Source organism: Mastacembelus armatus, chromosome 7, assembly GCF_900324485.2.
Source record: "Mastacembelus armatus chromosome 7, fMasArm1.2, whole genome shotgun sequence".
NCBI classification, from domain to species: Eukaryota; Metazoa; Chordata; class Actinopteri; order Synbranchiformes; family Mastacembelidae; genus Mastacembelus; species Mastacembelus armatus.
In genome coordinates, this window is record NC_046639.1 from 25,732,630 (window position 1) to 25,758,067 (window position 25,438).

At 42.9% G+C, this 25,438-nt stretch overlaps 1 protein-coding gene across 8 annotated transcripts in view; it reads right to left on the bottom strand.

Moving 5' to 3' along the window:
• prdm16 (PR domain containing 16) overlaps positions 1 to 25,438 on the bottom strand; it is a 160,615-nt gene that overhangs the window by 14,627 nt on the left and 120,550 nt on the right. For 7 of the 8 annotated variants that reach the window (XM_026332436.2, XM_026332435.2, XM_026332434.2 and 4 more), the window contains exons 4-5: positions 8,505 to 8,645; positions 3,601 to 3,703 (exon numbers count right to left, since the gene is read on the bottom strand). In XM_026332436.2, coding sequence (XP_026188221.1) covers positions 3,601 to 3,703; positions 8,505 to 8,645 — 244 coding nt within the window. Of the gene's footprint in view, positions 1 to 3,600; positions 3,704 to 4,709; positions 5,068 to 8,504; positions 8,646 to 25,438 lie in introns of those variants that run through there. The other variant, XM_026332441.2, reaches the window with a different exon arrangement.

The following is a 25,438-nucleotide window of genomic DNA, read 5'->3' on the forward strand; positions in this document are numbered from 1 at the left end:
ATTTTACCAGTTCATTGTTTAAAAAATACAGTAAACGGCAAAGTCATTGTTCAGAGTTTGTGGCCTCAGTCGTTCGCAGATTTTTCCCAACTAATAACTGAATAACTGTTCACGGAAACCACAAATATCCTCCGCAATTTTTGTTGCAATATATAATTTGTCATGCATTTCAATGCTAAATTATTAACAACAATAATACTATTACTGATAATGTATAAATCTGAGTTTGAAATGAAATTCAAGTGTTTTGGGAGCATGTTTAGGGTTTAAACTATAAAAATAGACATTCACAGGCTTTTTTTTTTTGACCACATTCAAAATTCAGGGATTTTCACAGTCCAGGAGCTCTGGGAACGTAACCCGCCTGCCGCGTTCTTGTATTTCGAAGAATAGAAGACATTAGGTTGAACTAAAGCAGGTTTTTCACAAGCTAATATTGTTTAATACAACTGTTTGTTTGAATCTTCTCAAAGACAGAAAAAACTGCTGGTAGAGCTAAACAGGAACAAAATCTGATGCCTGTGTGTGTGTTAGTTACAGCTACAAATCCTGCAATTGACATTCACATGAAATGGAAATCAATTAGCAGTGAGATGTAGCCTTCATTAACACTGTTAATTGCTTGTTAAAGCAAGTGTATACTTGAGTGTGTAGGTGTAATAGCACACAGGGGAAACAATGGGGGCTGGTCTTCCTCTTCCGTGTTGATAACCTTTACAATACTTCTCACCACCAAGGTCAAATGCATAAAACTTGGGCCAGCTTTTTCAATAGCAAGTTCCTGAGTCACACGCCAAGTTCAACAGATCAGGGGAAAGCCCAGCGGGGTGTCTTTGTGCATGGGCACAAACGTGTACATGTATATATGGAAGCGCACATGTGTTTATGTCTTTAACATTTTCCAAAAAGAATGAGCCACAAGGAACAGAAGTACGCAGGGGCACGGTGGCGCCAACCCCATGGCGATCTCAGCGCCAACCTGCCATACCCTGTTTGCCATGACCCGTGCAGCCAGAGCCTGATTCGGCCCCCAGGTGTCCCCACTTGTCATGTACACCCATCCATCATTTCAGGCTGCACTAAATGAGTTTATCCAAAATGACTTACAGTGCATGGCTCACCTGTTTTCTACTGCATGTGACCGTTTATCCAGCTGGAACTTCTTGGACATATTAAAAGGACATTACTGTGGCAGCTTCAACGTGTCTGACCTTGGGGACAAGGATAAATGACCTTCTGGTCAATGGGCCATTACACTGACTCACATGCTAAACTAACTAGCTCGCTTCGACACCAGCGTGCACATATTTCACGGAGAATGAACATTTTACTGTGAGAGAGTTGGTTTTGATTTGCTATGAAGCTCAGGAAACTCAACACAGACTTTTTTTTTGTGTCTGTCACCTCTGAGAGTGGAAACACGTCTTGAGGAACAAACAGGCGGCTTGAAACAGCTACAGCGAATTTAACACGAGGAAAATCATGTATCACAGAAATACTTGAAAGCTTCTCTTGCAGCAGGAACACGGGTGTTGAGAAATCCTCAGAGTGGACACGCAGGTGCACGGGAATGTGTGTTTCACAGAGGACAGCTACGTGGAAGGTGCTTGTGCATGTGCATGTGTGTGTGTGTGTGTGTGTTGGCGTGCCTGTGTTTTTTCAGTCTGGCCCGGGCTGGTGGGTGGGATGGGGTGGAGGGGCTACAGAGGGGAGACTAATAGCTCTCTGGGAGACGGAGGGAAGCACAATTATGTGCAGTTTAGCAGCTAATCTGGGAGCATGGGTGAGGTCTCAGGGGACTCCTCAAGTCCTCTACTTCAAATTCCTTCTCCGATAAGCCGGAGCGGGGCTGCACTGCCAAGCTACCTCTCTCTCTCTCACTCCAACAAATACATGGAGACAAGCACACAAAGCACTTTCGTCCCCACAGTGGGTGGACTTTGACTGCCTCCTGTCCCTCTTCCTCTGTCTCCCTCGCTTCCAAATAAACATCTTCAACAGGCAGATGAACTGAAACCTTCTTTCTTTCTTTCCTGCCTGGCTTCATCCCTCCCTCACACCGACACACAACGCCAAATGCTTGGACTCTGACACACATGCTGGCAGGTGGAGTGTCTCCTGTTTCTCTCTGTCTGCCTGCTGCTCTGTGTTTTTACATGCGAGCATACACAGAGGAATTGGACAAATCATTTACAAGTCTGCTCCATCTTTGACACACTCCCACAACATGCCAATCTGGTTCTTTTCAATAATCGACCCTGCTCTGGGCTCCCGCTTCCTCATGTTTCTCTGGCAGGGCCATCTGTGCGTAAATGGCGCATCATGCGAGCTGCACATCTCACGAACATCTTGTTCTCCCTTATAATCAATGACAAGACTAATCAAAAAAAAAAAAAATCCTCCATGGTTCCAGAGAGACTGGAAACACAACAATGTTACCTGACAACAGCATTTCACTAAAATAAGTCCAAGATGTTTGAAAAAAATCCAGCGGAACTACGGCCCCTTTTACGCTTAACTGAATTTTGAAAGAAAAGTCTAGATCGACAGCGAACAGCTGTCCAAGTCAGATTGAGAGATAAAACCACGGGACATATTCGGCTCGACGTGTAGCGGCGGTGGAGGCAGCGAGGGGAGACTCGTGGCTGAGGGCACCTAGAAATGTGACGCACTTTGCAATGTGAGCCCATTCGCAGTCACGGCGCACGGGAAGCTGCAGCACACACGCTCTGCAGACTTTTAACACATCGAACAACAATATTTCCGAGATGGAGCTTTTCCCTCCTCAACGTTAATACTGGTTTCCATAATATTGCAGCGGAAACGCGGCATTAATGAGAAAAAATGGATTTCGGCCAGTCATCAGGTTTAATCGTGTTTATTTCTGCTTATTAAATAGGTTAAACATTAATGATCATATGCGCGGCTTCTATCAGACTTAGGTCGATGGAAAGTGAATATTTTTAAAGCTCAGAACACGGACTCGATTCCCCTGAGGCACCAATTCATTGGAGTCATGGCAAAGTCTGTAATTCTGATCAAACATTATCCTCATTTCCGCAGAAACTCACAAAAACGCTTATGCTGAATTGCAGGGAATAAACTTTTGACTATTAGACCATCATTCATGTGATATAGGGCTCCTCTCTTCTTAAAGGTGCTCCGACATTATGTGGTTTTAAGAACACGGCCTCCGAATAATCTGAGTTTGATTTACAGAAAAAGTCAGGATGGAGTACGACAAGTGCCAATTGTCGCCCTAATACAGTGTTTCAGGCAAAGGGGCCCATTACGCTGCAGCATCAGCACTGGCCTTCATTATTGGCAGCTCCATTTTAAATGACAGGTCCAAAAGGGCCCTCACCCTGACGCTTTAATGCGCGGTTTAATTCCATCCGGGACATTTATGATTCAAATAATTCACATTTCCTGCAAAAAAAAAAAGAAAAAGAAAAAGAAAAAGAAAGAAATCTAGGGGTGGAGAGGTTGTGTCTTTTTCACATTAGCGGGGTTACGGTGAGTGTGTTGGCCGCGGAAGCAGCTCAGGATGCAGGTTGGAGTTTGTTTAAAATGTGCGCTAATGACGCGCATTAATCTTACCTTGTAAGTTGGGTGCCATGGATCCCTCGGGGAAAATACCGTCCTTCATATACACCAAGAGCTCCTCCCCTGCTTCAATATCCCGGACAGCTTTATAATAAATCTGAGGAGAGGCAGAGGAAAGAGAGAGGAGCCTTTAACTTAAGGTCAAAATAGAAAGAGTAAGGCTGGATATTTATTAGCGCAGTTAAAGGAAGGGCCTCATGGTGGAATTGATTATATTAGCATATTAATCTGGTTGGTATTAAGAAAATCAAACACCGTGCATGGCTGAAATAAGACTGAAACACCATCAATCATCAGAAATGGATTTGTCAGGAGTGAAGCTCTTATAGAAAAACATCATCTGTTTTATTTCACTTTCACTTGGACTTTGGAAAAATAAACAAATCAAACAAAAAGAAAAATAATCATCACTTCCCTTTTTTGCAAATCACATAAAATAAAACAGGCCTGAGTTCTCTGACAAAGAACGACCCAAAAGAAAAGGAGGTGGGAGAAACCAAAATAAACAGCTGCTTTCAACTTTGTTTTTGTTTATTAGCAGAAAATAGTTCGCTTCGAGGAGGCAGTTTACCAGTTTACCAGTTTACCCAGTTTAACCTGCTGCGATAGTTTGAGTCTGTTTGTCACAAATGAAGACAAAGAAAACACGAATAAAACGATGGTAAATGTGAGAATGTGAGGCCGTTCAGACCCGGTCTCTCGTCCAGCTCCTAATTAACGTCTGAGGCTTCACGCGTCTCACCGCAACCAGCCACTTTCCGCTCAATGCAGAAGATGCGACCTCTGGACACACGGGGGCGCTCTGCACCAATTCAACAATGGAGGTGGAACACACTCGTTCATACGAGGCGCGTACACACACACACACACACACACACACACACAAAGGCGGGTGAAACTAACTTTCAGCACTTGGTGCTTTAGATGAGACCGTGAGCAACCGCGTAAAGGCAATGAAAATCTTTCTTACGCATATGTGCCAATTATTATTATTATTATGGTTATTAATATTATTATTATTATTAGCCTGTTATTATTATTAACGTCTATTGATAACAACCGTTGTTAGGTTACACACAATCTTTGCACTTTTTCGTCCTGACCTTTCTTTTCTCCGTGAGACGGAAGAGCTGCGAGAGTTGCGCGGCGCTGCGGAGAGCCTCCAGCTGCAGTAACACTTCAGTCCCGGTGGAGTTGGCGACACAACCCATAGTAAGTCTGCCGGGGAGTGAGCGGGTCGCTGGAGTGGACAGGTCCGGGGAGAGGAGGTCGAGGAGCGGCCAAGCGCGCTGCCGACGGTCGCTGATCGTTCCCTCTGGTTGGATGAAGTCCGAGGCTCCTCTGTTGGACTATTCTCTGATCTAGTCAGTGAACGCGTCTTTGATAATGATGATGAGTCTCTCTCTCTCTCTCTCTTTCCCTCTCTCTCTCCCTCCTTCTCTTTCTCTCATTAGTGATCCTCTATTGCCCCTTGGTGCTCTTTCGGTTCCCCGTCGGCCACTCCTCCTCATCTTATCTCCAGCCAAAAGGATTGAGGGATCTGCGGCGCAGACCCCTCCCCGCATCTCCGCTCCCAGCCGCCGCTTTGGCCGCTTGATAAATCTATTATTGATGTAAATAATGGATAAAGCAGCCTGACAGACTTTCTCTCACCAGGCAATATCAGCCCTCTGTCACACTCAGGCCAACTCAGCTCGTCTGGACGGACACGCGCACGGACATAGATAAACGGAGAAAAATGACCAGAGGCCTGAGAGAAATAAACACTGACAACGAGACAACTTCCTTTAAGGTCTGAAGGCAAGTTTGGATTAAATTAGGTCAAAATAACAATTTAGCAAATTATAATTTAGTTTTAGGATTAGTTTGAACAACAAAACACATTTTTATAAAACAATTATTTTAAAATTATTAACTATTAATTTTTAACATCGTTATTAAATTTGTATGTATGATTTTTCATACATAAGATACAAATATAATTGTTGGGAAAAATTAATAGAAAAATATGATAAAGGTTGAACAATTTCACATAATATTATTTCAATAATCCCAGAATTTTATTTGCAATATTTATTGTTTTTCTAATTTATTTTAAATTTAAAAATGTGCTCCATTTGTGATATGAATCACACATTTTCCCTTTATAATATTAGCAAATATTCCACATTTTTCTTTGTAACGACTACAAGCTGTGAATACATAAGGCCATTGTAATTTCATTCATAATTAAAGTGCCTGCAGCATTTTGAGTCTTTCTGAATCTTTAAGGCCCCGCACACTCAGACCTATCGTGACCTCGTCCCATCTCTGTCCAGTGTTCAGGTGACAGATGCCTCATCGATCAATGCCAGCCGTAGGCCCCGCAATAATCCCCCACTGTGGTCTCTCACACACACACACACACACACACAACACACACACACACACACACACACACAACACACACACACACGTCTATTTATTGATGGATCCATCCAGGGGTAGAAGGGCGACAGATCAAACTCCAGATCAAACTCCAAAACACAAAAGATGAACAACTGACAAGAAGGAGGATAAGGTTCATCTTCTTTTCAAACTCAATCTCCCCCAGATTTTCACACACACACACACACAAACACACACACCACCCATTGCGCGCTCTCGCCATTTCCTTCACTACGCGCAACTTGGCTTTAGAAACACTGAATGGGCTCACTTATGCACCAGTTTTGGGTGATTGTTGGCATTCAAAATGAATGGGAACTATTTCATTTGGGTCGACACAAAAACTCACACATGCCCACATGCGCGCACACGCACACACACACACACACACACACACACACACACACACACACACACTCACACATGGGAAACTGTTGATTTGCCTTGTTTTGTTTGGCCATCATTTAAGAAGCCTGAACATTGCATTAGGATGAAACAAAGGATTAAGTGAGAACAGTCGCTGCAAATTATGTGTGTGTGTGTGTTTGTGTTTGTCAGGACTGAGTGAAAAAACAGACGATGGCCTGTCTGACATACATACACAAAGCAATATTACCTCTTTCTGAACAGACATGCACGTTTCTGTTTTTAGATACACTGAAAAACTGAAACAGGATCCATAGCTGTGTGTGCCCCTGATATTTATGGTAACAAATACCGTATATAGAACGTCAGATTATTATTGCATTACCATAAATATTACCATAGATGTCTAAATTATACATGATCATACATAAATGTATTCATCCTACATCATTAATGGAAAACCACAAAAAAAAAAAAAAAAAAATATCCACTTGCTTTTTAAAAGGTTACTCTCTGCAAAAAGAAAAATCACTAAATCTGTTAAATTATATATTGGGTGTGTGTGTGGTGGTATATTCAGCGTTAGAGGTTATACCTGTGAGCCACTACACCAGGCAACGGGTCAAGCAAACAAAAGCGAAGCCATTTGTTAAGTACAAACAACAGTAAAAGGCATCAAAAAGCAATCGTGCACGTGGCCTCTTCTGGGTCTGATAATTCTCCACAATTTTCGCCAGTGCCATGAGTCTTTCTCTGACATTGTGTGGCAATGGCAGGGGGCACTGATGTGAAAATCTTAAAAGGATTAGGCGGGTTGGTGTTGCCAGCCAATTGGTGCTTGTCAATCTCGGAGGCCCCTGTGTGTTCCCTCTCTTACTTGGTCCAAGGCCCCTTTCTCTCTATCGGTCAGGCTTAATGTCTGAAGCTTAAATGGACACACAAGCCTGTCCCCTCGGTGTGACAGAGTGACAGGTGGCAGATCAAGACGTGACGACAGAGAAAGGAGACAAAGACAGCGAGGAACAGGCGGCTAGAGACGGAGACGGGAGGGGAAAGAGCCATGTAGGCAGGGATTAGGAAACAAATAACAGCAGAGTGACAGGAATGTGGAAACACACGGGCAAGTCATTTGGATGCATTTGGCTACTGTCATGTTTCACATGTTATGTCCCAGTTTCACTTCATCTTATGCTCATTTGCCTGTTTCTTGGCATTTGTTTAGAGCTGACAACTTTGCATCTCATTGCTCTTTTTGCTGTAGTTTTTTTTTTTTTTTCTTTCGGTCTCAGTCTGTGATTGTGAAGCATTTAAGTCCAAACCAAACTCAAATTGAAATGTGTGTCAAATAACGACCGACTAACACCACTGGCATTTCACTAGCAGGTTCGCAAATCAAAACAGAAAAAACAGCCTCTGCAGGATAAACAGGAGCCAAGAAATATGCTAATTTATTGCAGCAGTAACACACACACACACACACACACACACACACACACACACACACACACACACACACTGCGTGGGGTGCCTAGTTAAGCAGTTAAGGTTTGATGGGTCCTGACTGGGCATCTTCCCAAAATTATCTGATGCCTCAGTCCAGGTTTCTCTGGGGAGGGAGGGAGGGAGAGGGAGAGGGAGAGAGGGAGAGAGAGAGAGAGAGAGAGAGAGGACAGGACAAGCACCAAAAAGAGAGAAACTGCTGCCACCACAGAAGAAGACCAGGCCGTGGACTCTGGTTATTATGGGACTTTGAAGTGTCAGGCTATTCTTCAGCCTTTTTACACGGGTCATTTCCTAACACCACTGGCAACCGGCCGAGCCACAGATACACAATGGAACCAGTCCCTGGTCATTACCATCACACACATTTTGCTACCACAATGGTACACACACACACACACACACACACACACACACACACACACACACACACACTAAAGCGTGCACACGCTCATTAATGCAGGTCAACCCAGTGTCCACTCGTAGTTGGTGCAAAGCAATAACAGCCACTCCCCCTCGTGTCTGTCTGTCGCCGATGGCATGAAGCCGTTTCCCCAACACGAGGACTAGAACTCCAGCCAGGACATCCCTGTCATGTCACTCACCTGGTCCCCAGTGAGGTGACAGGCTGCGAGATTCTGCTCGTCAAAGGATGGGGCAGAGCGGATGTACTTGAGCCAGCTGTTGCCGTTGGTGTCCGGGCCTGTGTCCAGCGCAAACTTGACGTTGCCCATGTCATCCACCACCTGTTAGAGAGCGACGGGTCAGACAAAAATACACTCATGGTTACCAGCAGCTTGAAACATCTCTACAAATCTCATTTTCTTCTGAGTCACGCTGAAAGTGTAACGTTTAAACGCTGCAGCACGAGTTCGATTTCAACTTTAAGACACACACAGGCAACAAGTCAGTGGGTGTCAGGGCCACCTAACCCTGTCAGTCCCAACAACTGGAAGAGGAAATAGGGAAAGGAGGAGGGAGTGGACAAACTGTGGCTTCTTTCACTTGTCTAAAGACTTTCTCTGGCACATATTGATCACCCTCTGTAACCCCTGCACCCCCTGAGACTGCAAGAGCAAGTATCATGTGACCTATTTTCACAGAGAGCGGAGGAGATAGGGGTGAAGGAGGAAGAGGAGGAGGTGAAAAAGAGAAGAGGGACGTATGGTGAAAGAACAACCTTGTTTGTGTTTTTTCATTCTTCTCAAAAGTGAAACCAATGACATATTTAGAAAGAAAGAAACATAAAGTACAAATATTCAACTTTGCCAAAAGAAGAAGTATTTTATATTAGACAGTAATTCACACGTTTAGAAAGCAGCACAGATTAGAAGCAGACTGCATATATTTTAAATGTTGACTTCCCCCTTGGCTCCTCTGTGTGTGTGTGTGTGTAAATGTCTGTTTGCCTGATGGAGTTTTGGTGGTGCTGGGGAATACGGGGGCAGCACAGTCAAAACCCTTAACCTAACCCTTTTCCACCAAGCTGGGGCCGAAGCTCCGATTTCTCCCCGGCGCTGCATGTGATACAGGGTCTGTGTGAATCCTCCAGGGAGAGCTGGGCCTGAGACAGAGCTACTTCTCTAATTACAATTCCCAATCAGCCCGGTCTGAGTTCAGCGCTGACCTCTAGCTCGACTCTGTGTGTGCTCCTAATCACAGTCAAATGTGTCAAAGGAAATCAAGGTGTGATGGAGAAGAACCAACAATCCAACTGACATTTTTAGATGTGCAAAGGTCGTGAACTTCTCTAACTGGCTGCTTTTCTGTAGGCATGTTCGTGTTTTATTCCCAGCTCGTAAAGTGTGAATGCTCACGTTCTTGTTGTCTGGGTGAGTGCGTGCAGAAGGTGTATTTTTGTGGGTGGGGGTGCAGGTGCCACGTTTGGTGAGTAAATATGTAAAGGGTCTGGTCGGAGGTGTGGGATAACTGCCTCGTGCTTGTTTGTGTGAATACGTGACCATTTTAGGAAAATGCATGTATGTGTGACTGAAGTAGCAGCTTGAGGTAACATCAGTGTTGTGCCGCCTTCGACCCAAGGTGTGGGTGCACCCTCCCTGCCAACTACGCCTGCTTTTGAATAACAATACCCGTCAGTAGATTCCCTAAAACAACCGACTACAACCCGAACTATGTTTAAAAACCATGAGCCCCAAAGCCTGAAATAAACACTGAGGCTAGTGCCTGTTGTTAAAGTGGGAAAAGAAACTGTTTATGCAAACCAGGTCTTGTTACACATTTTCCATAAGTCACACTAAGATACTGGACGTGCTTATAAAAAACGGCCTCCCATCCATTCCTTACACTCTGCATATCTACAGCTACTGCCTGCTCTGCTTCCAGTTTACAAATTAAACACTCAGCTTGATCCAGTCCAGGCCTTTATTTTATGTGTGAAAACAGCCGCTGAAAACTAACCAGGCATACTCTCTCAACCACACACACACACACACACACACACACACACACACACACACACACACACACACACACACACACACACACACACACACACACACCTATTGCTCCACCCAAAATCTTTTTAGCAGGCAGTGGAGTCAGAGTGCACTTGTCCTGGTGTTTCCAGGGTGCTGAGACAGGTATTGTGCATGTTTCATGACGACGTAGAGAAAGGCTGAGGTCCAGGGTCCAGGTCCCACCTCCCTTCCTAAAAAAAAAAAAGGGAATGTGCAGAGTCTGGGTGGGAACCCAGACTCTGCACATACAGACACACCTGTATGAATATAAAAGTGTGTGTGTGTATGAATCCTGCCATGCCTACATTTGGGGAATGGTGGTATTCCCACACACACACACACACGTTTTGGTTTCCCCCTCCTCCTACACACACACCCCAGGGTCTGATCGTGGGCTTAATGAGCAGCAGACCTGTGTGTTGTGCATTTTTGTACGGCACATGTGTGTGTTGTCTGGGAGGCCTTCTAACACCCTGTCTTCAAGTGGAAGGCTGATTTATAAGGCTTCAAATGAGGTGCAACAGAGAAGGAGAGCCAGAACAAGCCCAAGGCTGATTGTTTGTTTATTTACCTTTCTATTTCATTCCTCCTCTTCCTTACGTCACAGGGGTGAGGAGGACCCGGCTGGAAATCATCAACTCCACGTGCACAAGGTTTTCAACAAAACAAAGCAAACCTGGCTGGAACCTCAAAGTTCTCCCCTCCTTGGGATCCAGGGGTTGAGACCGAAAACGTGTCACCAAAGACGCTTTATATTTTCACCTATACAGTCAATGTCCTCATTCTGATTCTGTTCAATTTACTGATCTCCTGTGTTTGACAAGCTCCTTCCTCTCCACAATAACTGGGCACTTCCAGTTTATTACATTTGTTTTCCATAGTTTTGGAAGAAATAACAAAATAATAATAATTTTAATTGTTAATTGATGCAAAAAAAAAAAGAAAGATAAGATGTAAGAAAACATCAGCAGCCAAGTGAACAAACTTATAAAACTGTGTAAACATCCGATCGATTTTTAGTTTGACGTTCAAACTGCTAATGTTGTGTGTGCAGGCAGTTTCCATGTGCAGTGCTTGTGTTTCCTGCCCACAACACTTGTAAGTTGGACTAATTTTGTCGCTCATCAAGTGCAGTGTTATTGAAACTGAAACAAAGGATGGCAAAACCTTTGACGATAAGATTAAAGTTGTAAAACCAGAGGAGAATTATCTTTTAAGGGCAGTCAAGTTCTCAAAAACATTTCTATTTCAGTTTGACCTATAATTTTATTTGATTAAACAGTATCAGAAAATGACTCACATGACAGAACACACACAGACGTGCACGTGAGCACAGACACAATGGGGCCTCAGTGAAAGAGAAGCAGCCCTGAGTGGACAGGATGCAGGGCAAACTCCACAGGAAGCTCTGATAAGAGCACGACACTTATATCGCTCCTCAGAACACAAAGGGGAACCTTTGACAGCTAGGAACCTTTAATGGATGTCTCGGCATGTTCTCTCCTCCGCCAGTTATATCTGACGGATGTGTGTAGCGCAAAGGGCTGAATTAGTAGAGGAAAGTTGCTTGTACGGGTAGACGTTTGTGACAAGGTACATATTATATTCTGTTTGACAGAGGGCAGAAAATGGAAATGGCAGCTCAGAGCGCAGTGGTGATTTTGATTTTAAAGTGAGATGGAGATATACGTAGACATGTGAGACGTAAATGCTAGGTTATTGTGTGGCTCCGAGGGACCATTTTTCTGAAGTGTGATCTTTGTGCTTTGTTGTGCTGCCTTGGGTTTCAATGTGTGAACACACCCCAGTTTGCATAGACCTGTATACGTTTTATCAGGTGGAGAAGAGAGTTGTTTTGCATTTTTTGTCATATCAAAGCTCTAAAAATGCAGAAACATTTTCCTTCTTTGTCTATTCACATTTTGTGGGTACAAAATATACAAAAGTTTCTTTTTTATGTATTAACCTTTTTGCATTAGCTCCAAGATTAATGATCAGTAGTTGTTTTTCACAGCCAGTATTCAAGACGAGCCATCAATCTCTAATGAAACTATTAAATATCTTTTTGGGATTTAGGTAGTCAAGCGGTGATCATACATAAATAAGAGAAGTGTTCTTAAAATAAAAGTTAGATGAAAGATTTCTCTGCATTGAAGGCCTTTCTGCCTGTGGAAAAACAGGAAATCAGACTCTGAATATGCTGAGAGAAGGCTGATTTTCCCCTGGTTCACCTACTCATATCCTGGGGAAGTGGCCGATGAATGAAAACAGGTTGTTTTAAAGAGGAAGAACAATGAACAGGGGACAAGCTGCCTTTCAATGTGGATCTTGCTTTTAATCGATCTACACGAATAACATGGAAATCTGTGCAATAATATGCAGGGAAATGAAAAATAAAAAAGCAGGAGAGCTGCATGTACTTCTCTTTCAGGCAGCTAGGGGGCAGCCTGGCATGAAATCTCTCCAGGCAGGTAGAAGAGCAGAAGTGGAAATAAAACTTCCCTCCCTCTTTGCAGCTGTACACACATGCATATACAAAAACACAAGGCTGGGGTGGTGTAGATAATATGAAAATGGCAGGCAGAGTAAGAATTACACACACACACACACACACACACACACACACACACACACACACACAGAGCCTGATGAGAGGGCCAGTCATGGAAAACAGAGCTGTGACAGTGACAGATTGAGTGGCTGTGAGGTGGGTTGCGGAGCTGGTTGTTAGAGGTGTTGCAAATTAAGGTGCAGGATGACTAACAAGAAATAAAGAAGTGTGTGTGAGAGTGTGTATCCTTTCTGGAAAAGGGTCTGTTTCCAGTTGGGAGGCCCCAAAACGTGCGCAGACGCACACACACACACACACACACACACACACACACACAGGACTAATAAAGTGGCTGACAGACTACAGATCCCCACAGCCTCCAATGTGTTTACGCACATTCACACACATGTATGTGTGCGCACGTGCATGTGTGTGCGTGATGGATGGGGCCCTGCAGAGATGACCCTACCCTGCCACATCACTCAACAGTCTAAATGAGTCTGTGTCCATCCACATTTCAGTGTGTGTGTGTGTGTGTGTGTGTGTGTGTGTGTGTGTGGAGGTGAGAGGTGGACAGGAACACAAGGGGTCCTGTCAATAAAACTTCTCTTAACAGCAAGAAGGAAAGGCAGAGAATAAAAGACAGAGTGACTGAGAGAGAGAGGGAGAGAGAGGGACTATTTGCAATTTAATAAATGCAGTGTACTTTGGCTCAGAGTGAGGATGATGTTGGAGGGCAGTGGAACACAAATGTAGGGCAAACACAGGACTTACTTATTTCTAACTGCGTATTCGTAATAATGAGAGGGAGATGTTTCTGTTTCAACAACAACCCGGGGGCTTGTGAGATGATTAAGAAATAATAATTTTACAGCTGTGGTGTCAACATCACACTTTGGAAACATGAAAAATCACAAGAGAAACTACAGTTTGTGCAAAAAGACAAAAAAAAAACCCAACTTCAGCTGCAGAAAAACAAAAGTTGCACACAAATTATATCATCACTAAATCTTTAAGCTCTTGTTTGGTCTTTGTCTAACCTGTTCACAGATTGTGCAAATAATAAATCTACATATTCCCAAAGTCTTTGGGAGATTGAAATTATTTCATAACAAACTCAAAATACACATCAGCATGGTCCACACACACTGTTACGCTATGTCAAATAAATTGAACTGATGTGGGAGAAACAACACACCAGCACATGTACGAGAGCTGATTCATTCCTTGATAAGGCTTCAGTTAATTTCGGTTAATTCAAACTCATATTTCAATCTGAGTGTGACATTTGTTAGTCTGAGGGAATTTGTTCTTTCATCACTCCGACGCTGAAGTTGAGAATATTTGTCAAGCGTGAAAGTTTTAAGATTTCAACAGACATTTGCTAACAAAACCAACTGGTGCTAATGCTGCACATTCTCTATGAACGTCCTTCTCTCCATGCTATAAATTCTATTTTTTCATCTCTTCCTTTAGCCAACATATCTCCTCATTCCTGACATCCACAAATCATCACCACATCACTTGCATGCTGCGCTGCCAAAAAGTTAAATGTGGAAGCCAAGAATTTATTGGTCTAGCTAAATTCAAATATGTGAAAATGATGCATTTTAATTGTCGTAGCCAGATTCAGCTGAGGCTTTTATTAACACGTGTCACATGTTTAAAAATACTCATCGAACGTTTGGGATCATCGTGTTACAGATTTATCTGCCACAATCATAAATTAACATTTCAGATATCAAATGCTCCAACTAAAGAGAGAGAGAGAGAGAGAGAGAGAGAGAGAGAGAGGGGCAGCACTCGAGTGTTTCATCAGGAGGAGCCACACTGTGAGCATAGACTGGGTCTTTTAAAATATGTGTTTAAGGCCTATTACAGAGGCCTATTACTGATGCTGGTAATAGTACACCTGTGTAGCCATGTCTGGAAGCCTAATGACAGCTAAAGAGGAAACATGCTGTAAATCCCCCCCCCACCACACACACACACACACACACACACACACACACACACACACACGCACACATTTCCTTTTATCAAGCAACACATATTTACTGTTTGTCAAAAGCACAAGTGCGTACCACTGAAAGAATGTGTGTGTTGTATGTGTGCTAGCTGTATCACTAGTACTATACATGTAAGGTGTTGGAGTGTGTGTTCGCAGTGTGTGAGTGTAAGTGTCGTGTCTGTGAAGGTGAGTGAAGGCGTGTTTAATGTGGCCCATTTTATCTGGGCCAGGCAGCCATCGACATAATTAAAAACCAGGCAGGCAGGCCAGGGAGGGCCTGGGGCCTTGTAAAAGCCATCTGGGTAGCAGAGTGTGTGTGTGTGTGTGTGTGTCAGAATGTGGACCGGCTCACTAACGACCCAACTTGCTTCTCTTAAATCAGCATCTCTGCAGTGACCATCACACAGCTATCATCTGTGGCTCCCACACTCACAAAATCCTGCTAACGTCAAATGTCATTATGTTTGACTATGACCAATCTATTTTCTTACCTCTCAGCTGACGAGCTGAACTACAGTTCCTGTGCTGGTGGGAATTTAATGGTTTTATTTCAGAAATGCTGAATTTTTTTGGCTTTTGCCAATGACGACAGAGTAAATTATGTATTTTCTTAGTTTTGCAGTATTTTTCAGTGTATAAAAATATAATTCAGTAACATTTTGCTTAGCTTTTGGATAATGTAACAAACGCGTCATTGCAGACGTGTGACATACGGATTATGACATTAATACATCGCAATATAATAATGTGTGAAGTTGCACAGCATTGCATTTTCATATTATCAGCATCTACAACACAGACGTTAATTTCTCCCCTTGTTGTCCTTTTTTCCAGTAACGTTTTAAATCTAGCATTTCTTTAATTTGGGCTGCTAACATGTTTAACTGAAACAATGTGTAGGCAGTGACTACATACGTTATCTCCATTCACTCTTATTTTTAGCATCACGCCACCACGTCCACCTCCGCACCCCTGTAGCTCATCTGAATGAGCATGAGGTTTGCCAGGTTGGAGTAACTTTAAACAGGAAGCACGCGTGTTTTAAAAGAAGGGAGGCAGAGACATTTCAGGCTGGACCTCATTAATGAAACTGCTTTATATTATTTACAACTACCCGGTGAAAGGCTGGATATGTGCTTATGTATGTTTTATTTATGTGTGACGTGTTCAGGTATACGTACGCGTGTGCACAGAGGTTGCCATCCTGCTATGTCTGTTTTATTGTTGGACAGCTTTTTACAGGCGCGGCTTTATGATATATATTTAGGGCAATTAGTGAGCAGATATATTGGCTCATTACAGTGAAACAGGTGCAGTGCAAATGGGGAAATATATGAACAGCACATCAAGGTCACAGACACTGTCGGTGGTGTTTGAAGGCTAACGGCTCGACGTGTGTGTGTGTGTGTGTGTGTGTGTGACATAAACAGGAGCACAAACACTGAATCAGGCAGAGCTAAGAGACTCAGGAAACGCAGCCTCTGTTAGAGAAATCATACAAACAAGCAGGAACATTTATCACATTTTAAAATCTGCTAAAATAATTAACTTATGGTGAACTGGCTGATTATTAAGTTAACAAAGAGAAAAACAGGGTTAAAGTCTGTATTTATTGGCCGAGTAGAAAGCTCAGTGAGCAAAGTGGACGTTTGTTGGTGCAACACACACAAACCTACAACAACCTATGCATGGTATGAATTACACGCAGTTACACTTCCTCTGCATAGCACCTCTATGTATGTAATTATAGCAAACGATTTGTTCATTTATTTCTCAGCAATTCTTCTTTGTAAATTAAAAAAAATACAGAGCTCCATAGAAACACATTTATCTCTAATTTTACACATGATGCACATTCTAGAGCAGGTTGTGTTTTTTTTGTTTTTTTGTTGCTATAATACACAATTTGTGTACTAATTGCAATAAATACGTAAATAAATAAAACTTATACAATTAAAGTCATTTTGGGGAAAAAAAACCCAACACATGCTAATTAAACTATTTACTAAAAACATCAAAATGAAGAGGGCTTCCAGAAAGATCATCAGCAGTATAGTTGCTGTTTAAGTTCCTTAATATTGGGGATGTAAAACAAAAATTTCCTGAGCTCAAGAAAAGCAACTAAATCAATCAGACCTAATGCATCCATGCCAAGAATAATGGCAAATAATAATGAGGCGAGGAAGCCTGCATTCAACACTGACACAACTTGACCTCCACTCTATCAACTGACATCGGAAGTGAAACACAACATGAGACAATTCCTGGAACTCTGCAAACAGAAATAAGGAAGCGGTGCTTGGTACAAAATCGCAGAGCATGTAACACTATCAATTATTTATTAACACTCGAATAGAGGAGTACTTTCTTCAGCACAACAACATTTGCTCTCGTGATACAATGGGCATGGTGGAGGGGGAGAGAGGCAGGAGGCGAGAGGCAGAGAAATGCAGTGACAGAAGCTGTTCATTTACAGTCGTAGTTCTACTGATCCAACCCAGACAACAGGGGCTTCCAGTCCAAACTGACAGAGAATTTTTCCCTCTGCATGTTAGTTCCTGCTCAGTATCAAACCATTGTTGGCCTTAACATCTATCCCATCCACCACCCTGTTGCTTAAATTTCAGAGAAGCAGACTGACACGAAACAGAAAATGTCACATCTGTCTCCACCCATCTCATTTAAGTTTGATTGTTTGGTTGAATGTCATTTGCTCCTTGCGTTGTAGAAAATTGTAGCGTCCTTGCATGTTATGAGATCAAGGAGTTGGAAGGACGGCGTAGGGCTCTCAAACCAGAGCGACACAGCACGAGAGTGAGAGACACATTCTGCTTTACGTTTGCAGTCTTCCTTTCTCCTTCTCACCCGCCATCTCTTGTTTATTACCTGGGTCTTTGCAGGAGGTTTGAGTTACAGAGCCCAGATCAACAAAAATACAATGTGAAGCAAATGCAGTAAAAGCATTTCTCAGCAGCTGACTCGGACAGCATGTGGCAGAATCCCTGTGTGGCTGCTGGCCTGGAACTTATTTGAACCATCTGAGCAGAACTCTTCATTTACTGTAACAACCAGTCTCCACTTTCTCCTCTCAGCACCTCCTCTCTGCTCCTCCTCACTTGCTGAGAGTGGCCAGGTTTTGCTGCACAGCCTGACAACCCAAAACAGAAGAATTTGCTCTAGAAATGATCACTGAACAGCACTCTGTGTGCTTTTTACATACAAGGAGATACCAACGTGACAGCCAGGTCTTCGCCCCTAATCTCTTAATATTCTATAATGCAGTTTTTTTTAAATGGTGAACAGGGAAACAGAAAACATGACCAGCAGAAACTGGTCTAACAAAATGGGTTCTCTGCTGTGGAAACACCGTTTTTACCTTTTCTCAGTCTTACAATCAGGCTACATGGTGTCACACTATGTCAGCCTGAGATTAAAGCGAGGGGGGGTTCATTCAGATATGAGGGACAAATTAAAGTGATTTTAACATATTGATATTAAAAAGATATTGATAATATTTTATGATCAACTGCAGTAGATAGAGATGAAGGTGAAAATACAACATCACAGGCCTGAGTGTGTTAAACCTGCAGACAGTTTTCTGCTGTCGTCATAGAGACAAAGGTTATTAGAACAATATCTGGCTAATTTAATCTCAAGCAGAGTCTAATTTAATGTGTGTATTCTCATATATGGTCTGTGAGGGCAGATACAGATGTGCCTGTGTCTTTACACACATGTGGGGTCGGTACAGCTTTCTCTCTCTCTGTGTTAAACCTGCTGGTGAGAAGCAGAGGAAAAGACCTATTTTACTGTTTTGTAAACCATTGTTTGATTTCCACACTTCTCTCTCCCTCTCCCTGCTCTGATATTTCACAGGGTGGTTGGCCCCCGTTCAAGTGTGAACACAATACAGCTATTGAGATCATGGCTTGCACCTCCTGGTCTGAGCCGGGCCCTGCGCTGGCTTTAGCGCCCATAAGCTACCACCTCATGCGCAAACTGCCATAATTACTTCTTTCCCAGCCTTAATTTTTGCTTTGATGCAGCACAGACAGTCTGTTCCCTGTCCCCCATCTCATCATCCCAACCTTAACCCCAACTGTGGCTCTGGGGGTCCCCAATGTGCAGGTAATGGATCCTGCTTCACCACCTCCACCTAGAGGCCCGTATATTCAACTTTTAATTAACTGCGCTCATCCCTAGGAGAGAGGGAAACAGTGGAAAAGGCTGGGGGGGCAGTGTGAGAGTTTACTGTGGATGTGTGGTGTGGAAGAGTCCTGCAGCCATCTGGTTCTGGTTAGACACAATATTAAGAGTGTGTTAGTGGTCAGGCCAGGCTGATGGCTATCAATCAGCCCTTTAATGTATGACAGGATATGTGGAAGGGATGAATGGATGTGCCCCCTCCACACACACACACACACACACACACACACACACACACACACACACACACACACTCACACTCACACTCACACTCACACTCAGAAACTAATGGCTAAGCAGACACATTAAGGTGATTGAGGTCACATCCTATCTCCCGTGGCCTTGAAGCTTTTGGTGAACTGTGGGGGGGACAGCTGTTGTGGGGATGGATGGGCAGAGGGACGGAGGGAGGAAGATGAGAGATGTCTCGCTGAAGCAACAGGACACCTGCACTATTAGCCAATAAATTATCATAGTGATTATTTCATCAAACATCCCCTTCAACTTAAGGTAAGCGACATTTTCTGACATGTCATTGTTCAAATTCCTGATAAAAACGTCTCATCACCTCGATCAATAATTAACACAAACAATTGCTAAACAGGAAAATAAAAAGTACACAAACGTTAAGTTTTTCACTCATGAGAAAGAAAAAGTAGGAAGCAAACAAGGAGGAAGAGAGAGAGAGAGATAAATTAGAAGGAGCAGCTGTTGACACAAACCTTCTCTTTCCTGTCAGATAAGAGATAACTGGGCTACCAGTGTTTAGACACACCATTAGCAGCATCATCAATCTCTCTCACACACACACGCACACACACACACACACGCACACACACACGCACACACACACACACACACACACACACACACACACACACACAAAACATACAAACAACACAGAACCAACTAGCATTATAGAGTCGATGCTTGCAGCATATCTATAAACTCTTACTGTTTCCATCATAAGAACACAGGCAGCATCACACGAAGAGCAGACTGATGCAGTGCAATGCATCTGTCTATCGATCTATCATCTATCTATCTGTCCATCCATCCATCCATGTGTGTGTACTCCAGCATGCAGTCACAGGTACATATAGAAACACAAAGTTGGACTGGGAGCAGGGAGGGCAGAGGACAGAGAAAAGGCACAGACCCAACTTTAACTCCCACCTGGAAACTTCTCATTAAATCTCAAATGGCCCAGGGCGTCCAAGTCGCCATTAAAGTCACTCCAGCAAATAACAATGACTTTCAAACTATCCTCTGACTAATAATGCTGTCATTACAAGTTACTCGTGGCTTTGCAAAGACCGAAAAACTTTCTGAGTGGTCCTGGGCTCCCCGTGGTCATATTAAAAGCTAAGGCATAATTTGGCCATTCACTAACAACTCTTGGAGAATGCTTCCCTCAAGGAACACAATCAGGCATAATTGGCCAATCAACATTAGGAACAAACACAACAATGTACCTCACACAGTGAGGATGTTGGATACAGTCGTGTGGACGAGACCTCAAATACAAAAATAAAGAGTGAGACGACATAACACGTTATTACTGTTATTCTCTGTTGACACCACGATCAGATGGGTGAAAATATAATAAATACAGTAGGTATAGTACAGGTAACACAGAAAAAACTTTTCATTGCTGTTTACATTTGGATTTAAATGTGTCTGCACTTAATCTCCAGTAAATTTGATTTAAAGGATCAATCTGTAATATTTCTGAGCACAGGAGTTGCAGCTATGTCACATATAGACTCCAGTTCATTTTGACATGGATATGAAAAGCCTTTTGGTTCTTTAGATTACATTAACATTAACATAGTTACTAATTATGTATATCATAAAAGTGTGGTTATAAATATTTTTATATATAAATATAAAATATGAATTGCTATGAACTTAAAACACCTTGGTTGTCGTATGTCTCGAGTATCTGAGCATTTGGAGACGCGAGGGAAATAATACAAATGATGCCTGTGAATAGAAGCTGATCTATGAGACAGTTTGAGTGATCAATAACACTCTGGACACTTAAGGTGCAATGGATCATCGCTCAGCACTTAGACATCATTATCTATTATTGACCGACTATCGATCAGTTCAGCCAAAATGAATCAATACAAGCATAACAGACTTAAATTGATAGATTTTGTAAAGTCAATAGAAAGTGTCTGATGAGATGAAAGGTGCTCTCACGCTGAGCCCCTGCAGCTCCAGGTCTCTGTTCTAACTCTGTATTTGTCTTGGCAGCATTTCGGCGACATTTTTGCTTTCACCCAAAATAAAATGAACAAAAGTGATAGAACCGTTTTCAGTATAGGTTTATACGTGCGCGTATACATGAAGTATAAGTACTTCTCTTAACGTCAACTTGTTAGTTGTACTAATTACTCCAAACAGCACAATGGATCTTTTTAGCCTGAGGGGCGTATTCACTATGAACTCCCTGTGTGCTTGAGCTCAGTAGTCCTGGGGGGTATTTAGGAAGTAAACATGTTGACTGCACCTCTACCCCGACAAACCACCATCCATTTACCTCCCCGCACGGGCAATTAACGAGCCACTAGCTAATTTGGGGTTGGTGCATATATGTAAATGAAAGGCAAACAAAAGGAATGTGTGATGGATGACAAGAAATGGGACTTGGGAAGGGTCCATGTGGGACACTTAGCACCACAACACTAATTAAAAAGCCATAGCGCTGAGGTAACTCATTAGCTGCAACCTGCTTCCAAGCCACACAGCATACAGAGCGCTAATGTTTGCTAGTTGTGAAAGCCAAACAGGGAAAGAGAGTGGAAAAAAAAGGAAGCGAATGATGGACACGGCCATTGTGCTACACTGAGGTGTCCATGTGGGCATATAAGCCCAGCCAAATTAGCTTGGTTGCATTAGCCCTCCTGTGCCATTACCCATTAGTTTAGTGCAGGGGGTAGCAAGCTGAAGAAAGGTTACCATAAGCATGGCAATTAGGGCTATAATAGGATAAACAACAACCTGGCCGATGGAGGGAGTGAACCAGAACACAGTGCAGGGACTGATTACAGAAGCCGAGTGAGTGGAGGTGGGTGACTTTAGCTATATTGATCTGTGGCACTGCAGTGGAGGGAGCTGAAAGTGGCACCTACTGCGCCTGCATGGCTCCTCCACTCAGCGGAGACAATGCCTACAGTGTACGAGTGACCATAAAAAGACACACAAAAACAGATGTGCACAGGCTCGCTTTTTTCTATCATAGCCGCAAGCACACACACACACACACATACACAGGAACGCCATGGATGCATGTGATTTGTGTGTGCATGGTATGTACACATGGCCTATGTGAGTGACCCCTCTTCCGTGTCTGTGTGATGTGTTTCTCCTCTGGCGATTCATTTCAGCTCAGTGTGAATCGTCACAGTCTTCCCCCCGCTGCTCTTTAGAGAACACAGCCATCTCCTAACATTTACTCCATCGTTTAACAACAAAACCTCCAGAAATACCATTTTCATAGAAGAGGGCCAAGAGAAGCAAAAACAGAAAGGAGAAACAAGAGCAGTGGGATCAATGATGCAAAAAATTGTTTTTATTGAATTCTGCGTGGCTCACATTTCCTGCAGACACAGATAAGAGAATGTGAGTGAGCAGACCCTTGTGTGTGTGTGTGTGTGTGTGTGTGTGTGTTGGGGGGGGGGTGAAAGAAGGGAGCAAGAAAATAAATGAGATTATTGATGTTACATGTCAAATATAATTGCTGAGATTTGAGCAAAGAGGAGGAGAGGGTAGCCTGATGGGCCCAGTGATCCGTGGAACGCTTCGTTTGGGAGAAAGGCCAACAAGTCACAAAAATTTGGATTGTGACCTCAGGTGTGTGCATATGCGTCTGTGTGATACTGAGATTGCTTCACCTCAAAACTGAGTTAACTTTTAAACTTTAGTTCCTACACACGTACGAACACACACCTCTGGCCTGCACGTCCCAAGACAAGGTGTCAGAACTGTCAACTGTAATATGTCCTGATGCATACACTCCTGGTTTCTCATTCTGCTTTACTTCCCCTGTGGACTCAGTTTTAATCAGAGAAGAGCCGAACGCTAACCTGGGTCATCGTGGAGCAGTACAGGATCTGCATATGCCATAAGAAATCATCTTACAGAGTGTGGGGATTTTTTTAGACTCTGAGATCACATCTGACCGGAGTTTGAAGAGTTTTTCTGGCCTGTCTTTGGTGGGGTCAATTCAGGCTAATGTCCTGATCAGCTAGAGTAGATTACATATTCCTTTCAAGACTGAATAAAACATTTAAATCCAATGTTTGCAATATGCAATATACAATATGCTTCTTACATCAGATACAATCAATCATGCTGTTCCAGCTTAAGACTGAAAACTGCTGAATTACATGAGATGAAATTGCCAGAGCAAAAATGTAGATAAAGATAACGATAGATAAATAGATGGATGAATGGATGTGTGTGTGCGTGTATGTCAAGATGTGTGTGTTTTGGATTGCATATAATGAGAAGTCCCATTGCTAGTGGCTGCAGTCCCAAAGAGAGAGATGCTCAGAAATTGTATGAAATTAGAGCTCATCTACAAGGCCAAATGGACATCTGGTCTGTGTGTGTGTGTGTGTGTGTGTGTGTGCACCCACACACAAAGACACATTCAGAGGTCTTATGGCTTCGGAGAAGTCTGGGATTCATGATGGAGTCAGAAATCTCATCTCATTCACAAAGCAAACATTCCAATTTTGCAGCGCTTTTCAACACTTTCCACTAATTCTGCTCATTTCCATCATACATCGTCTTCATAAGTAAACACTTGCACTCTCCTGGAGGAAAATCGCAAATCTTGATTTATCCCCCTTAAAAGGTAACATTTTCCAGCTCAGTGGCCAAGATGGCCCTGTGGTTCTATCATTATTGAAATGTCAAATGTCAACATGAACATCAGGACAATTTGTTCCTTTTAACAGGCAACAGCAGAAGGTTAAAGAGACAACAGAGAGAATGGAAACTCGTTTCACTCGTCTTTTAAGGCCCTACCCAAACAAACATTGCAGTGTTTCCAGCAGCAAGACAAAAAAAAAGAAGTGATCATTACCATTTAAACCAAAAAAGATCACTCCTAACATGGATGGACAATAAGTTAAGATGAAGAGGAAAAAGGGGCAGAACACAAATTAGCTGCTGCTCGTGCATCACGACTTTCAATCTGAGATTCAATATTAAAATGAACGATACATTTAAGATGGTAAATACACCGAGCCCTTAATGCTGCATGTGTTTAACAATGTCAGTCTATGTGAATACACAGGAACAAGGCTCAACATTTAATCTAATCTGGTGCCACAGGAGTTATACGTCTGTCGATGGGTTTGTGGGCGACCGTGTGTACCTGTGTGTCTTTTTTTATTCTGTGCATCTCCCTTGGGAGCACATCCTGTCTCTCCCCTGTTGAAGCAGGCCAATTTGCAATAAGATCTGAAATGTAGTCAAGTCCCCCTGTCAGGTCTGCCATATTTTTAAGCTGACCGTTTTATGGCAAGATCTGTAAAATAAGCCCTCCACCTTGGCCTTGAGTTCAGGCCACCCCCATAAATATTGAGCTTATGGGAACAGGGCACAAAGGTCAGGCCAGATTAAAAAAGAGTGGTAGCTGTTTGAGAACATCTTGTTAAATATCCTTCATTCCTTATCGTAGAATTATTATGTTAAATTATAAGACAAGTACATTTGTGTTGATAGTGAGTTGTAGTGGTATGCCAGCAGCTATTACACAGATAGCATTTTACACACTGTCTGTATTCCCCCTAAAAAACTGCCTCTCTTCTCACTCCCCACCCGTCTGTCCTCGTCCACAAACACTCCACGCTCCTCTCGGGACGTGTGCATTCAGATGTGGGTTGAGAAAGTGTCTAATGACTGCAGCACTGCTCTATCAATCAGTGGCCTTGTGTGGACAGTGAAAATCAATGGTCTCACGCAGAGCTACCTGAGGTCCCCCACACTTCATTTGTCATAACCGCTCGATATGTCAATAAGCAGAAACTACAAAACATTTTAGTCAGGAGGCTATTGGCAGGCAAGGCGGGTGTAAATCTTTCAGGTGTTTTCAGATGATTATGAACTTCTGCATTTCAAAGCAGCATTGTGCTGTATCAAAGATCACCTATTGAAGTCTTTCTTTCATTGATAATTCATTCATCTGTTCTCTTTGTTCCCCTCAGCCTCGCATAGTTTGTGTGCATGATCTTTTTTCAATAGATTCAGTTTTTCCTGACTACATTCCTCCCT